General features: G+C 41.6%; 1 protein-coding gene across 2 annotated transcripts; it reads left to right on the top strand.

Moving 5' to 3' along the window:
• The first annotated feature begins 1539 nt into the window (after window positions 1–1539).
• LOC110494200 (microspherule protein 1) lies at window positions 1540–13489 on the top strand. 2 transcript variants are annotated; one of them, XM_036950265.1, is made up of 15 exons: window positions 1540–1729; window positions 2507–2615; window positions 2724–2898; window positions 3163–3301; window positions 3922–4086; window positions 4294–4403; window positions 4667–4775; window positions 7729–7867; window positions 10623–10698; window positions 10813–10841; window positions 11032–11124; window positions 11205–11287; window positions 11448–11535; window positions 11877–12004; window positions 12241–13489. In XM_036950265.1, exons 2-15 carry the CDS (start codon window positions 2606–2608, stop codon window positions 12325–12327), a joined length of 1431 nt encoding a protein of 476 aa, XP_036806160.1. In that variant the 5' UTR covers window positions 1540–1729; window positions 2507–2605; the 3' UTR covers window positions 12328–13489. The 2 variants fall into 2 exon arrangements, with proteins under 2 accessions (XP_036806160.1, XP_021424711.1); XM_021569036.2 differs by having other exon boundaries at window positions 1727–1890.
• Window positions 13490–15117: the final 1628 nt, after the last annotated feature.

Here is a 15117-nt window from a genome sequence, read left to right as displayed (position 1 = left end):
TTAGAGTGAAATTTCTCAAGTCTAAAGAAATAGGATGAATTCTGTTCTCCCTCAATCCATTTTTTCCTAGATCTAATAAAGGTTCCTTCTGCTTTTAATTTATATATATTATCCAGTTTATTTTGTAACTTAATTAGTTCCATCTTCTCCTCCCCCAAGAGGTTGGCTGGGGACCTCTGAGAAAGGGAAGTTATCTTAATGATCACCTTTTCCTCCTCAGCTCTTCTGGTCTTAGCAAGATTACTACCGTATTTTCTAAAGTATTTGGACACCTCAATTTTAAAGAGCTCCCAGTTCTTGCAATAATATTTTTCTTCACAAGCCCTTTCCCAAAAGTGTGAGAGCAGATGTTTAACCTCAAATTTAACTATATCATTATTTAATATTGAGCTATTTAGCTTCCAGTAGGATGCTCTACCAAGGTTAGTATCAGGGGTAAATATGTTGATATCAATGTAAATAGCCCTATGGTCTGTGAGGGGAGTAGTACAAATATTTGTAGTAACACACTCACTATCAATACATTTGGATATAAACCAAAAATCTATTCTGGATTGTCTGGAGCCTGTTTTGTTTCTCCAAGTGAATGATCTGTCGGCCGGAAACCTCTCTCTCCATAAGATCAAACTTTTCCATAAAAAGTATTAAACCCAAATTCTGATTGGTTGGCCTACCTGGGGGCCATCTATCAGTTGAATTATCTATTGTAATGTTAAAGTCCCCTCCTATCAATAATAACGAATTGGGAAATTTAGATGACCAATGAAGTATATGTTTCTCTATAGATTCAAGCAATTCATCATTCTCATGTTTGGTGTTGTACCCGTAGAAGTTTACAGTAATGAGCATAATGTCATTGTAACTGATCACAAGACAAATAAAGTGACCAAAGGGGTCACATTCCGAGTGTAGAATATTACCACCAAAGGTATTTTTCATTGTAGTGACAACAGCGGAGCGTTCAGATCCATGGGAAAGCCAAATATTGTTGCCCCACTGTGACCTCCAGAAGTTGGCATTAGCCGAAATTGAGTGAGACTCTTGAAAAAAGCAAAAATCTGTTCGAAATGGTTTAGCAAATAAAAATAAGGCCTTGCGCTTCACATTGTTTCGTAACCCCCTAGCATTAAGAGAAACTATAGACAAAGACAAAACAACAAAGATTATATAAAAGTATAAACTGTAGTAGGATGAGTCAAAGACGTATGAGCAGTGAACGTAAACGATACGGAACCGAGATCTGCACCATTTTTTAGGCTCCTCACGAGACTAAGCCGATTTTCCAACGCTAAAATCAATGTGTGTGTGTGTATGTATATATATATATATATATATATATATATATATATATATATATATATATATATATATATATATATATATATATATATATATGAATCGTGGGTCATATCAACCTCACAAGTGACCAAAGTTCTTCACTCTCTCTGAGCTAAATTGAGGGCCGAGGGGATACCTTTGGTGAATTGGACCTCCACTTAAGATGGCAATCGATTTGCATCCGGTTTCGACGGGGATTGCCCCGAGGGAAAGTGGATAACGTGTTTGGACTGTCATCCATTTTTGAAGACATTTATTATCCATTGTTAGAGCGACCACTTGAGTATCTGGTCCATATAATGGATAGTCTGATGTAAATGAGCCAGTCCTGTTGGTGGCGACAATGCACGTTACGAGAACATTATGAAGAAGAAGGCCAACAACATTTCCTGTGCGTACCGGAAATGTGTTTCGTTCTGTTATTGTTAGCATGAATGTAGCTAGCTAGCTAATTTCGAATATAACAGAAACATATAGCAATTGTGTTGATTTATTCGAAGTTCAACGTACCTGAATAGACTCTAGTTGGCTGATAAACCAGCCTGAGACGAGGTAAGTAGAGGAATAAGCGAAGAGGCTGCTTCATTAGATAACCACGATGTGAAATGTTCCTAGCTTTGAAGACCATTAACGTTACTGCTGTATCGACATCAAACTAGCTAGCAATAGCATACATAGCACAACTTGCCTAAGTATCTATTCCCAGGAAGCCCCGATTCAAACTCACATTCACCAGCTCAAGTTTCATTTGAACCAGAATCTGGCCTTACAGGACGGAGACGTTGATATGGCGAATCTCCTTTCAGCCCCAAGAAGCATCCATTCACCAGCTTTTCAAGCTTAATAATGTCAAAATACATTCGTTACTCACCAAATATATAGTTTTAATGAGCAACTATCGTAATGTACTGCCTTCACGGCCGGTATGTACTTCCAAAAAATGTGTAAATAAAAAGTTACATGCAACCGAAGAAATGCCTATTCGGAACCTCTACCTGTTGTAGACTTCCGACCTATTCATGGAAGCAGGGTTTGTGGTAACCGGGATCTTTTTTGGATGTACATACGTCAGTAAATGTCGATATTTGCTAGTCGAATCTCCATATTTGTTGAGTACATGCTTCCCATTTACCGCCCATCTCTGACTAATACCTTCCTCTCGTCTCAGATTGCCACCTGAGATACGTTGTCTGAGTGACACCTGCCGAATGTAGAAACATTATTTTATTCAACGTTTATTCGAAATCTCTGGACTGTGAACAAGATCATGGAAAAAGGTATGCACATCTCTTGGTTGTTTATCTGCTTTTTGTTGCAAGTTGTTGCCATTTATGTTGTCGTCATAATCCATAGTGTCTAACATTGAGATTTGTCTCTGGGGATAGATATGCAGGCAGGTGCTGCAGCTGCATCTGTGGTTGGGGCACCGATGGGAGCAGCTGGGACACAGAGCCGTTCAGAGGACGAGGAGTCGACAGGGATGAAAGATATCAAAAGAACAGCAACACAGGCATTTGTTGGGGGTGGTGGTGTTGTGCCCAATCGCAGGAGCTCTTCAAGGTTTGAATGTTACCCATTTGTCTCTGCAGGCACTTTTTTAGCTTCAATCTTTCCATCAGTTTTAACCTGAAATATGAACATCTAACAACTTGTACAGCTCAGTGATTAAAAATAACTGCCTACACTTCTGACCATTGGACAGCATTCATTCTGCATCACCTACCCTCTGAATTTGAAGTAGGCCTGCCCGAAAGGAAGCTCAGGGGTTCTCTCTGTTGCAGCTTTGATTGCTATATGATATCTAACCTGTTCCTCTCCTCCTAGGTCAATTAAAAGGAAGAAATTTGATGATGAACTGGTGGAGAGCAGCCTGGCCAAGTCATCCAGCAGGGTCAAGGGCCCACCTGTCATCGAGCCAATCCGCTGCTCTGGGAGCGAACCCTCATCCAATGAGAAGAAGAAGGTATGAAGGTGGAATTGAATCCAAAGAGAGGGTGGTGTTTTTATGGGTAGCTCATATTGAAAGGTAGAGAGGGAGATACCGGTAGTTGTTGAATTACTCTTGATTAAATGGCTAGACTATTAGCAGGTTAGCATTTTTCAGAACTTACCATAAAAATTATATACCATATAAACAGGACAATACTCTGCTGGTTGCAGTTTCTCATGAGTCTTGTTCTGGAGGCAGCTCTGCAGAGTGGTCACTAGCTGGCACAGCCACAGTCGTAAAATATGATTTTAAACTTTAACCCTAACCGTACTGCTATCCCTAATGCCTAAACTTACATTTAGACCAAAAAGCTATGTTTTTTTATTTTCATGAGTTTTTACAATATAGCCAATTTTGACTTTGCAGCTGGACTGTCTAAGGAAAAATCGCTGAGTTCTGCCTTCAGGACAAGACTCATGACAAACTGCAACCTGCAGACTATTGTGCTGTTTATATGGTCAGTTCTTTATTTGTCTCTAGACTCTAACTACTAAGGGTGTCTGACCATTGATGAAATCCCTACTAAAGTAAATGCTGAAAAAGGCAAAGGAGATGCCTCATTGGTTCCCCATTTCTATGATCCCCTATGTCAGATGTCCAAGTCCAGCACGGCCCTCACGCCGCCCCTCACTATGGTGATCACCCCCCCGCCCATCGCCAAGAGGGTGAAGAAGAGCAAGCAGCCCCTCCAGATCACTAAAGACCTGGGCCGCTGGAAACCCACTGATGACCTGCTGCTCATCAACGCTGTGCTACAGGTAATAAGCCTAAAGACAGTAGAGAGAGGCTATTGATATATAACTGAAGCGTCAGTGCTATAAACCATTGGAATTTGGCAGCGTAATATACTATGTAAACATTGACCTTGATTAATGGAAAATATTAATTTTCAATATAATCTTTCTATGGATGTATGATGTGGTAATGCACAACTGCCTGTGTGTATTGTGTGTGTGCTCTGTTAGACGACAGATCTGACCTCTGTTCATCTGGGAGTGAAATTCAGCTGTCGTTTCACCCTGAGGGAGATCCAGGAGCGCTGGTACTCTCTGCTCTATGACCCCGTCATCTCCAAGTAAGAGCTCCACCACAACCCACACACCCCTGGCCATCTCCTACTATCCACTTCCTCCTATCCTTTTCCTTCCTCTCTTTGTCTTTCTCATTCCGTCCAGCACATTTGACCACCACTGTCAAATTTGTTGTTCCTCCTTATTAATGAACCTCAATACTGTTATTGTAATAGACAACCAAAATTGTTGATTTGACTGGTCAAGTAAAGGCAAATAAATTCTCTATAATGTGTGACAATGTTCTACCCCTGTCTCTGTTTTATAGGTTGGCATGGCAGGCGATGAGGCAGCTTCATCCGGAGGCCATTGCTGCAATCCAGAGCAAAGCTCTCTTCGGTCAGGCTGAGGAGGCTCTACTGGCCAAGATTGCATCAGTGAGTGAGGCTGAGGGGTTTCTATGGTGTTTGAAATATGAAGTCACATCAGGTGAAGATGGCTCAGTTCTTGCTCTCGAAATATGGAGTCAGTCACAAAGCAATGCCCAAATATAGAGTTATTGAGCTCTCTATTGCATCTCAACCTTTTTAATCATACACACAGTTCAGAGATGGTTGAATAAACATCAAAAACCAGAACCATATACAGTCCACACGATATGCATTTGGACAGTGAAGCAAACATTTAAGTTGGATTTATACTCCAGCATTTTGAATTTGATATAGCATTTTTCATATTAGGCAATTTAAAAAATATATATTATTAATTTAAAAATATATATATTATTATTTAAAAAAAAATATATATAAAAAAAATCTGGAAATTTTCATACATATGCCATATTTGAAGAATTCATAAGTATTTGTACAAATTCACTTCTAGTGTATTAAAGAAGTCAAAAGTTTAGTATTTGGTTCCATATTCCTTGCACACCATGACTACACCACAATGACTGTTTTACCCAAGAGGAACTGAATAATGTTGTGTCATTTTGTAGTCACTTTTAAGTAAGAATAGATATTTCTGAACGCGTTTATTACTCCAGTCATCATTCACCATTACGTTATTATTGGGCAAAACATAACCAAAACAAACTGCAAATGCATCCAACGAATCCCAAGCTTGACTTAGTCATTGCGTGCTAGGAGTATGGGACCAAATACTAAACATTTGACTAATTTAATACACAATAAGTGAATTTGTCCAAATACATATGACTTCAAATGGGGAAGGGATGCATAAAGTGCTTTCATTTCTAAACGGTAAAACAGATACACCCTCAAATAAAACGTGACATTCTGTACTGTCGTCTTGTATGAAATACATCATTTCATATCCACAATGCTGGAGTATACAGTGAGTTCCAAAAGTATTGGGCCAGTGACACATTTTCTGTTTTGGCTCTGTACTCCAGCACTTTGGATTTGAAATGATACAATGACTATGGGGTTAAAGTGCAGACTGTCAGCTTTAGTTTGAGGGTATTTTCATCCATATCGGGTGAGCTGGATTTACATAGTCCCCCTATTTTAAGGAACTAAAAGTATTGGGACAAGTTTACCTATGCGCATTTTTTTTCTCACCCTTATTTAACCAGGTAGGCTAGTTGAGAGTTCTCAAGTTCTCATTTACAACTGCGACCTGGCCAAGATAAAGCAAAGCAGTTTGACACATACAACAACACAGAGTTACACATGGAATAAATAAACATACAGTTAATAATACAGTAGAAAAAAAGTATACATGCTGTGTGTGCAAATGAGGTGAGATAAGGGAGGTAAAGGCAATAAAATAGGCCATAGTGGCGATGTAATTACAATATAGCAATTAAACACTGGAGTGATAGATGTGCAGAAGATGAATGTGCAAGTAGAGATACTGGGGTGCAAAGGAGCAAAATAAATAAGTACAGTATGGGGATGAGGTAGTTAAATTGGCTATTTACAGATGGGCTATGTACAGGTGCAATTATCTGTGAGCTGCTCTGACATCTGGTGCTTAAAGTTAGTGAGCTTCAGTGATTTTTGAAGTTCTAGTCATTGGCAAAAGAGAACTGGAAGGAAAGGTGGCCAAAGGTGGAATTAGCTTTGGGGATAACCAGTGAAATATACCTGCTGGAGTGCGTGCTACGGATGGGTGCATTAAAGTAGTCAAAAGTTTAGTATTTGGTCCCATATTCTTAGTACGTAAGTCCTGAATGAATCGTAAATAATAATGAGTTAGAAAGTTACAGCTGCACAAATATCATACCCCCAAGACATGCTAGCCTCTCACCAATACAATAACAGGGAGGTTGGCATTTTTGGGGGAAGTTTGGTATTTGTGCATACAGTGCCTTGCGAAAGTATTCGGCCCCCTTGAACTTTGCGACCTTTTGCCACATTTCAGGCTTCAAACATAAAGATATAAAACTGTATTTTTTTGTGAAGAATCAACAAGTGGGACACAATCATGAAGTGGAATGACATTTATTGGATATTTCAAACTTTTTTAACAAATACTGAAAAATTGGGCGTGCAAAAGTTTTATATCTTTATGTTTGAAGCCTGAAATGTGGCAAAAGGTCGCAAAGTTCAAGGGGGCCGAATACTTTCGCAAGGCACTGTATAACTTTTTTACTCATCATCCACGATTCATTCAGGACTATCCGTAGTCATTTTAGCATCCACATTAATGTAGAAGTGTTTAGAAACATGTTATATTCTTATTTACAACAAAAAAAAGTGACTCGAATGACAATTCATTATTTACAGTTAATTTCTATTGGGCACAAAATAATCTGAAACACAATCAAAACAAACAGGAAATATATCAAACGAGTTTGTAGAATCACAAGCTTGATATAATAATTGCTTGCTAGGAATATGGGACCGAATACTCAACTTTTGACTACTTTAATACACAAGTGAATTTGTCCCAATACTTTTAGTCCCCTAAAATGGGGGGGACTTATGTACAAAAAGTGCTGTGATTTCTAAACGGTTCACCCGATATGGATGAAAATACCCTCATTAAAGCTGACAGTCTGCACTTTAACCTCATAGTCAATATATCATTTCAAATCCAAAATGCTGGAGTACTGAGGCACTACAACAAAAAATGTAACTGTCCCAATACTATGGGAGCTCACTGTAGAACCTAATTTCAAATGTTAGCTTGATTATAAACATGTGTTCTGTATATATATATATATATATATATATATGTAACATGTATATATGGTTCTGCCATAAAATGTGGAGTGATGTTGGAAAAAGCAATGACCTGCCCATTGGTGAAATACTTTTCTTGCTGCATATGTTTACATGGGATTGATGGCACTATATGCGTGTCAGTTTGAAGAAGTGAGTGTGAGTTTGTTTAAATATGTTTGTGTTTTCTGATGAACAGAGCAGTCAGCCCAAGCTGGAGGTGTTCCAGGAGCTGCTGAGTAAGCACCCCAGTGTGTTCTACCCCTCCCGCACACCCAAGAGCCTGCTGGTGCACTGGCAGCTGCTCAAACAGTACTACCTGCTGGAGGACCAGAGTGGTGAGAAACTCAAACGGGCTTATTGGTTTGTTACATATGCTTTGTACCAAATGCCACCCTATTCCCATAGCCTCTGGTCAAAAGTAGTGCACTAATACAGAATAGGGTACCATTTGTGATGCTGCTACACTGTTAGTCCATTACTTGATATCCATGGAGTGAATTATTTCTAAATGTTGAACTACCTCCTGATTCCTGCTTACAAGCAAAAACTAAAGCAGGAAGCACCAGTGACTCGGGCAATACAAAACTGGTCAGGTGAAGCAGATGCTAAGCTACAGGACTGTTTTGCTAGCACAGACTGGAAAATGTTCCGGGATTCTTCTGATGGCATTGAGGCGTCACCACATTTATTTATTTTTATTTTACCTTTTATTTAACTAGGCAAGTCAGTTAAGAACAAATTCTTATTTTCAATGACGGCCTAGGAACAGTGGGTTAACTGCCTGTTCAGGGGCAGAACGACAGATTTGTACCTTGTCAGCTCGGGGTTTGAACTCGCAACCTTCCGGTTACTAGTCCAACGCTCTAACCACTAGACTACCCTGCCACATCAGTCACTGGCTTCATCAATAAGTCCATCGATGACGTCGTCCCCCCAGTGACCGTACATACATACCCCAACCAGAAGCCATGGATTACAAGCAACATCCGCACTGAGCTAAAGGGTAGAGCTGCCGCTTTTAGGGAGCAGGACTCTAACCCGGAAGCCAGTAAGAACTCCCGATATGCCCTCCAACGAACCATCAAACATTCAAAGCGTCAATACATGACTAAGATTGACTTGTACTACACCGGCTCCGACGCTCGTCGGATGTGGCAGGGCTTTCAAACTATTACAGACTACAAAGGGAAGCACAGCCACGAGCTGCCCAGTGACACAAACCTATCAGACGAGCTAAATTACTTCTATGTTCGCTTTGAGACAAGTAACACTGAAACATGCATGAGCCACCAGCTGTTCCAGGCGATTGTGTGATCACGCTTTCCTTAGCCAATATGTGTAAGACCTTTAAACAGGTCAACATTCACAAGGCCTCAGGGCCAGATGGATTACCAGGACGTGTACTCCGAGCATGCGCTGACCAACTGGCAATTGTCTTCACTGACATTTTCAACCTGTCCCTGACTGAGTCTGTAAAACCAACCTGTTTCAAGCAGAACGCCATAGTCCCTGTGCCCAATAACATTAAGGTAACCTGCCTAAATGACTACTGACCCGTCGCACTCGCGTCTGTAGCCATGAAGTGCTTTGAAAGGCTGGTCATGGCTCACATCAACACCATTATCCCAGAACCCCTAGACCCACTCCAATTTGCATACCGCCCCAACAGGTCCACATATGATGCAATCTCTATTGCACTCCACACTGCTCTTTCCCACCTAGACAAAAGGAACACCTATTTGAGAATGCTATTCATTGACTACAGCTCAGGATCCAACACCATAATGCCCTCAAAGCTCATCACTAAGCTAAGGACCCTGGGACTTAACACCTCCCTCTGTGACTGGATCCTGGACTTCCTGAGAAGCTGTCCACCAGTGATAAGGGTAGGGAACAACACATCCGCCACGCTGATCCTCAACATGGGGGCCCCTCATGGGTGCGTGCTCAGTCCTCTCTTGTACTCCCTGTTCACTCATGACTGCATGGCAAGGCATGACTCCAACACCATCAAGGTTGCAGACGACACAGCAGTGGTAGGCCTGATCACCGATAACGATGAGACAGCCTATAGGGAGGAGGTCAGAGACCTGGTCGTGTGGTGCAAGGACAACAACCTCTCCCGCAACGTGATCAAGACAAATGAGATGATTGTGGACTACAGGAAAATGAGGACCGAGCACGCCCCCATTCTAATCGACGGGCTGTAGTGGAACAGGTTGAGAGCTTCAAGTTCCTTGGTGTCTACATCACCAACAAACTGTCATGGTCCAAACACACTAAGACAGTCGTGAAGAGGGCTCGACAAAACCTATTCCCCCTCGGGAGACTGAAAAGATTTGGCATGGCCCCTCAGATCCTCAAAAGGTTCTACAGCAGCACAACGAGAGCATTCTTACTGGTTGCATCACTGCCTGGTATGGCAATTGCTCGGCCACCAACCGCAAGGCACTACAGAGGGTAGTGTGAATGGCCCAGTACATCACTGGGGCCAAGCTTCCTGCCATCCAGGAACTCCATATCAGGCGGTGTCAGAGGAAGGCCTTAGAAAGACTCCAGCCACCCGAGTCATAGACTGTTCTCTCTGCTACGGCACGCGGTACCGGAGCACCCAGTCTCGGTCCAAAAGGTTTCTTAACAGCTTCTACCCCCAAGACATAAGACCTTTGAACAGCTAATCAAGGGCTACCCAGACCCCTCTTTTACACTGCTGTTACTCTCTGTTAATATTCTATGCATAGTCACTTTAACTCGTGTACATGTACATATTACCTCAATTACCTCAACTAACCGGTGACCCCGCACATTGACTCTGTACCAGAACCCCATGTATATAGCTTTGCTTGTTCTTTTACTGCTGCTGTTTTAATGAATTGTTTTTCTATTTTTTACTTAACCAACAATGCTTAAAAAATAAATAAAGTTAAGGGCTTTTAAGTAAGCATTTCAAAGTAAGGTCTACCTGTTGAATTCGGCACGTGACTGATTTGATTTGTTCCACTGTTGCAAACTAAAACTAAGTGAGTTGACGGTGCCCATCAGTCCCCCTGTATATGATGCCTTATTGTATGGTTTGATTCTCTTTTGCAGTCCAACCTTTCCCTAAAGGTGACCAAGTCCTCAACTTCTCTGATGCTGAGCAGCTGGTGGATGATGCTAAGCTAAAGTAAGAGAAGCGATCAACATTCTGACCACAATTCATTTCCAGTTTCCCTGAGTTAAAATTTAGAGCTCCTCCTCTCCTCGTCGTTCTAATCAGTTTCTCTGTCTTGTTACCCAGGGAGAGCAGAGATGAGGTGCTGGAGCATGGTGAGTTACTCAAACAGGCTCCTTTTTATCTGTCAGTAATGTGCAGGGTTCTATCTAAGAAGGTGCTTCATTGATCAAATTCAAAGCACCTGAATGCATGTTCCTTAATGCATGTTGGTTGGCTTAGAAGTCTGTCATCTTCCTCTTCCTCATTCTCTTTCCTCTTTCCTCATTCTGTAACCACTTTCAGAGCTGATGATATCTGACCGCCATCAGAAGAAGGAGATAAGGCAGCTGGAGCAGGAGCTACCACGCTGGCAGGTCCTGGTGGACAGCATCACAGGTGAGAGTGTGTGAGAATATGTGCCTGCCCGTGTGTGTGTAAGAAGCCAGTCTTGCAGGGGGTTTATTTTGTGTTCTCAGGTATGAACTCTCCAGACTTTGACAACCAGACGCTGGCAGCTCTGAGAGGCCGAATGGTTCGCTACCTTATGCGGTCACGAGAGGTGAGCAGCTCATTTCAGATTGAATTAACTGAATTTACAGTACATTACCAAATTATATTAGGACCATAGTAAGATGACTGTGGAGCAGGTTCATTATATGGAAATGTATGCTTATGAAAATGTTTTATATATTTTATGATGCTAATCTGACTTCCTCTAGATCACCCTGGGCAGAGCCACCAAGGACAAGCAAATAGATGTGGATCTGTCTCTGGAAGGACCTGCCTGGAAGATCTCCAGGAAACAAGGTGACTCCCTTATCAGCACCATGACATGGACATCATTTAACATTGGCTGTGACTGAAATGGCACCCTATGGTAGTGCACTAAATAGGGAATAGGATGCCATTTTGGATGCTGCCCATATCTGTTATCTCTGGGTCTGATGCTGAAGAACCTGTATTATCTGGGCTCTAGAGCGCAGTGCTTGCCCTGTCCTCACTTATCCATAGTGAAATTAGACACTGTTGAAATGACTGTTTTCTGATAAACATCTATCGTATAGTAATATTATGGCCCCACATCAGGACTTGATCTAGTTTTTAATTGTGTGTTTGTAACCGTTTGTAACTGTTTGTCTAATGTACAGGGATAATTAAACTGAAGAACAACGGGGACTTCTTCATAGCCAACGAGGGCCGCAGGCCCATCTACATAGACGGCAGACCAGTCCTGTCGGGCAACAAGTGGAAACTCAACAACAACTCTGTAGTGGAGGTTTGTGGAAACTTCTGGAAGACTTAAATGGCAGGATGTATTATACGGTAGCTGGTGCAAGAAGCGTGAGATGAAGAAATGTTTATAAAAAACAATTAGGCCCCTTTAAAACAACAAACTACATAGTTGAGATTGAATTCTGTCTGCCTGTCATGCTTTTTACTTCACAATACCTGATCTATAACAACCACCGCTACTAATACATGAATGTCACAACAAGTCATTTGTCTCTCCAGATTGCAGGTCTTCGTTTTGTGTTTCTGATTAACCAGGAGCTGATCTCACTCATCAAGGCAGAAGCAGCTAAGATGAATCAGCAGTGAGAGAGAGAGAGAGAGAGGCCAAGATAGCTGCTTTTAGCAACACTAGTGCATTGGCACACAAGCATTGCTGGGAGTTGGGTTGCAAAAACTGAACAGTCCGCAGGCCAGAAGTTAATAAAATTACATTTCAACTTACTCTGCCGGTGGTCTTGATGGTTGGTCCTTATAGCGAGGGGAATTTGAGACAAAATATCAAAGTATGTGGAAAGTCTGTTAAATAATACCTTTTATATATTTTTTTCTCAAGTTCCCCAACCATCCAGACCACCGGCAGAGTTAGTTGAAATTGAATTTTATTTAACTTCTTGCTCTGTTGCGGAAAGACTGAGACATGTTTGATAGTGTCTTTGTTGCTGTATTGTTTGTCCTTCATGTTCTAATACTTCAGTTACCCCTTCCTTGTGTTATTTTGTAATAATAAAAATACAAAAACGTCTTGCTCCCCCTCCTCCCCCCGCCGCCTGTTCTGTTTTTTAGCAACCCAATTCCCAGCAATGCTAGTGTGTCAGTGCACCAGCGTTGCTAAAAGCAGTTAAGGGTAAGACCCATGCCTGTGTCCACTGCCCAGCCAGCTCCTTCATACAGAGCAACGTATGGTGGCCAATGGACACGACCAGGAGCCTAATGGACACCCCCAGGAGCCTAGTAGACAAGGACCACATGAAGGACCACAGATTTGAAGGAAAGTAACCAGGAACCCCTTTATAGTCATGGTTATACAGTGGAGTAAGAGCACGACACACACATACTCTGAGAATGATTGTGGTCTTTGGCTACATCACATATCTTTCCGCTGCTGAACATTTTAGGGTGAATCTCATCTCAAAGAACCTAAATGATACTTTCCTTGTAACTACAGGACCGTAACACCAGTTTAGTCTTGTTTTAAAGTTTAAATTGGGATTCATATCAGGAGGTTCCACAGTGCCTTTTAAGACAATGGATTTGTTTTAAAACTGTGTTTCCTTTTAGTTCATACAGGTTTAGGTTGAATTGGTACATGCAAAGATACATTTAGGACCAGGATAGGGAATCAATCGTAAAAAGTGATATTGTGTATGTATGTATTAGTGCTACTTAAGCCAAAGCCATGTAAAAGTCAATGTGACAGTTTGTTTGATTTTTGTATGAACGCTTGGATTAAAATGTGTCATTAGTTGAGCCATTTCCTGAGTGTCATAATAATTGCTTGTAGCTGTAGTTTATTTTTCTACCACAAGGTGGAGCTGTTGGATAAGTAATGGTTTTTCTTTTTTTTTTGCAACTCTTCATTCTTAATACTGTAGCACCCATTTACAGAGTATCTTTGATATGATTCATAACTGAAAGTTGTCTGCAGTCAATGAAAAAAAATAACTATTCTACTCCATAATTTGGCCTATAATAAGTGTTGACTTGTGGCATCAACAAAATTTAAGAGTCCCACTAGCTGGAGTAGTGCTTGTCGGATTACATACAGTACATCACAGCAGCGATATTTTCTTGCAACATTGTAAGAAAGTTGGTTATTAATTGCCAGTATCAGAGACACCAACGTTTCGGTTTAATATGCTGCAAAATCAAAGAAGATCAGATATGCAGATTTTCGGCTCTGTCGTAACCGGCCGCGACCGGGAGGTCCGTGGGACGACGCACAATTGGCCTAGCGTCGTCCGGGTTAGTGAGGGCTTGGCCGGTAGGGATGTCCTTGTCTCATCGCGCACCAGCGACTCCTTTGGTGGGCCGGGCGCAGTGCGCGCTAACCAAGGTTGCCAGGCGCACAGAGTTTCCTCCGACACATTGGTGCGGCTGGCTTTCGGGTTGGATGCGCGCTGTGTTAAGAAGCAGTGCGGCTTGGTTGGGTTGTGTATCGGAGGACGCATGACTTTCAACCTTCGTCTCTCCTGAGCCCGTACGGAGTTGTAGCGACGAGACAAGATAGTAACTACTAAAACAATTGGATACCACGAAATTGGAGAGAAAAAGGGGTCAAATTTTAAAAATATATATATATGCAGATTTTCTGGAAGTGTGAAATATGGTCTATTGAATATACTAATCTGTTAAAATGCTCATAACGTCTGAGTTGAAACACTTGTCGTTGCAGTTCATATATCGTTTTATGACTTCCATAAACCCTCTTATCTCCTTATTGTGGAACTTTCTGTTAAACTTCAATCAAACATGTTCTGTGTTAGCCTGGGTGCCAGTCTGTTTCTGCCTTGCCAATTTCTTGTGGAATTCTCATGCCAAACTAAAATTGTTTGCCAATGAGGGAGTTTGATTATGTGCACCTGGCTATGGCCCGTGAAGTGAACGGGCAAAATCGGTGAGGGAGGAGTGCCTATCTCAAATCGAACAGTAATCTGTGCAGCTCGGTCATGTTTTCAACAAGGCGTCATGATGCATCGTTTAGAAACATACATCATCTTGCCCTTAAAATATGTTGAATGAATTTTCAAACCAGTTTTCATTGTGAAGGCAGATGAAGCATTTTTATCAAAATCAATCACTTTTGCATGAGAAAACACAGAATCCTTCGCATTACTCCATGTGCTTAACTAACGTCACATTTGTTTTGAGCCGATTTCGCCGTCGGCCAGAACGGGTCACCCGGTTCCAAATCGAATTAAATCAACGCTAACCCTGTACACTCGGGGCATTCATCGAATTCCCTGTTATAACAATAATGGATTAGGCAAAAGCTCAAACCGTTCTGGGACCAGGCTAGTTCTGTGTCTTTTGAGAAAATATTTGGCAGTGTTTTGTATACTTTTATGCCTGTAGGGAAGTGGGCCCCAATTCCTACCC

Source organism: Oncorhynchus mykiss, chromosome 17, assembly GCF_013265735.2.
Source record: "Oncorhynchus mykiss isolate Arlee chromosome 17, USDA_OmykA_1.1, whole genome shotgun sequence".
NCBI classification, from domain to species: Eukaryota; Metazoa; Chordata; class Actinopteri; order Salmoniformes; family Salmonidae; genus Oncorhynchus; species Oncorhynchus mykiss.
This window is presented reverse-complemented; position numbering and strand designations above follow the sequence as displayed.

Excerpts from the sequence above, each read along its gene's own strand:
- LOC110494200 (XM_036950265.1), top strand. Across the intron at positions 4,404-4,666 it reads TATGACCCCGTCATCTCCAA|GTTGGCATGGCAGGCGATGA; the intron begins GTAAGAGCTCCA and ends TCTGTTTTATAG. Across the intron at positions 10,699-10,812 it reads GTGGATGATGCTAAGCTAAA|GGAGAGCAGAGATGAGGTGC; the intron begins GTAAGAGAAGCG and ends CTTGTTACCCAG.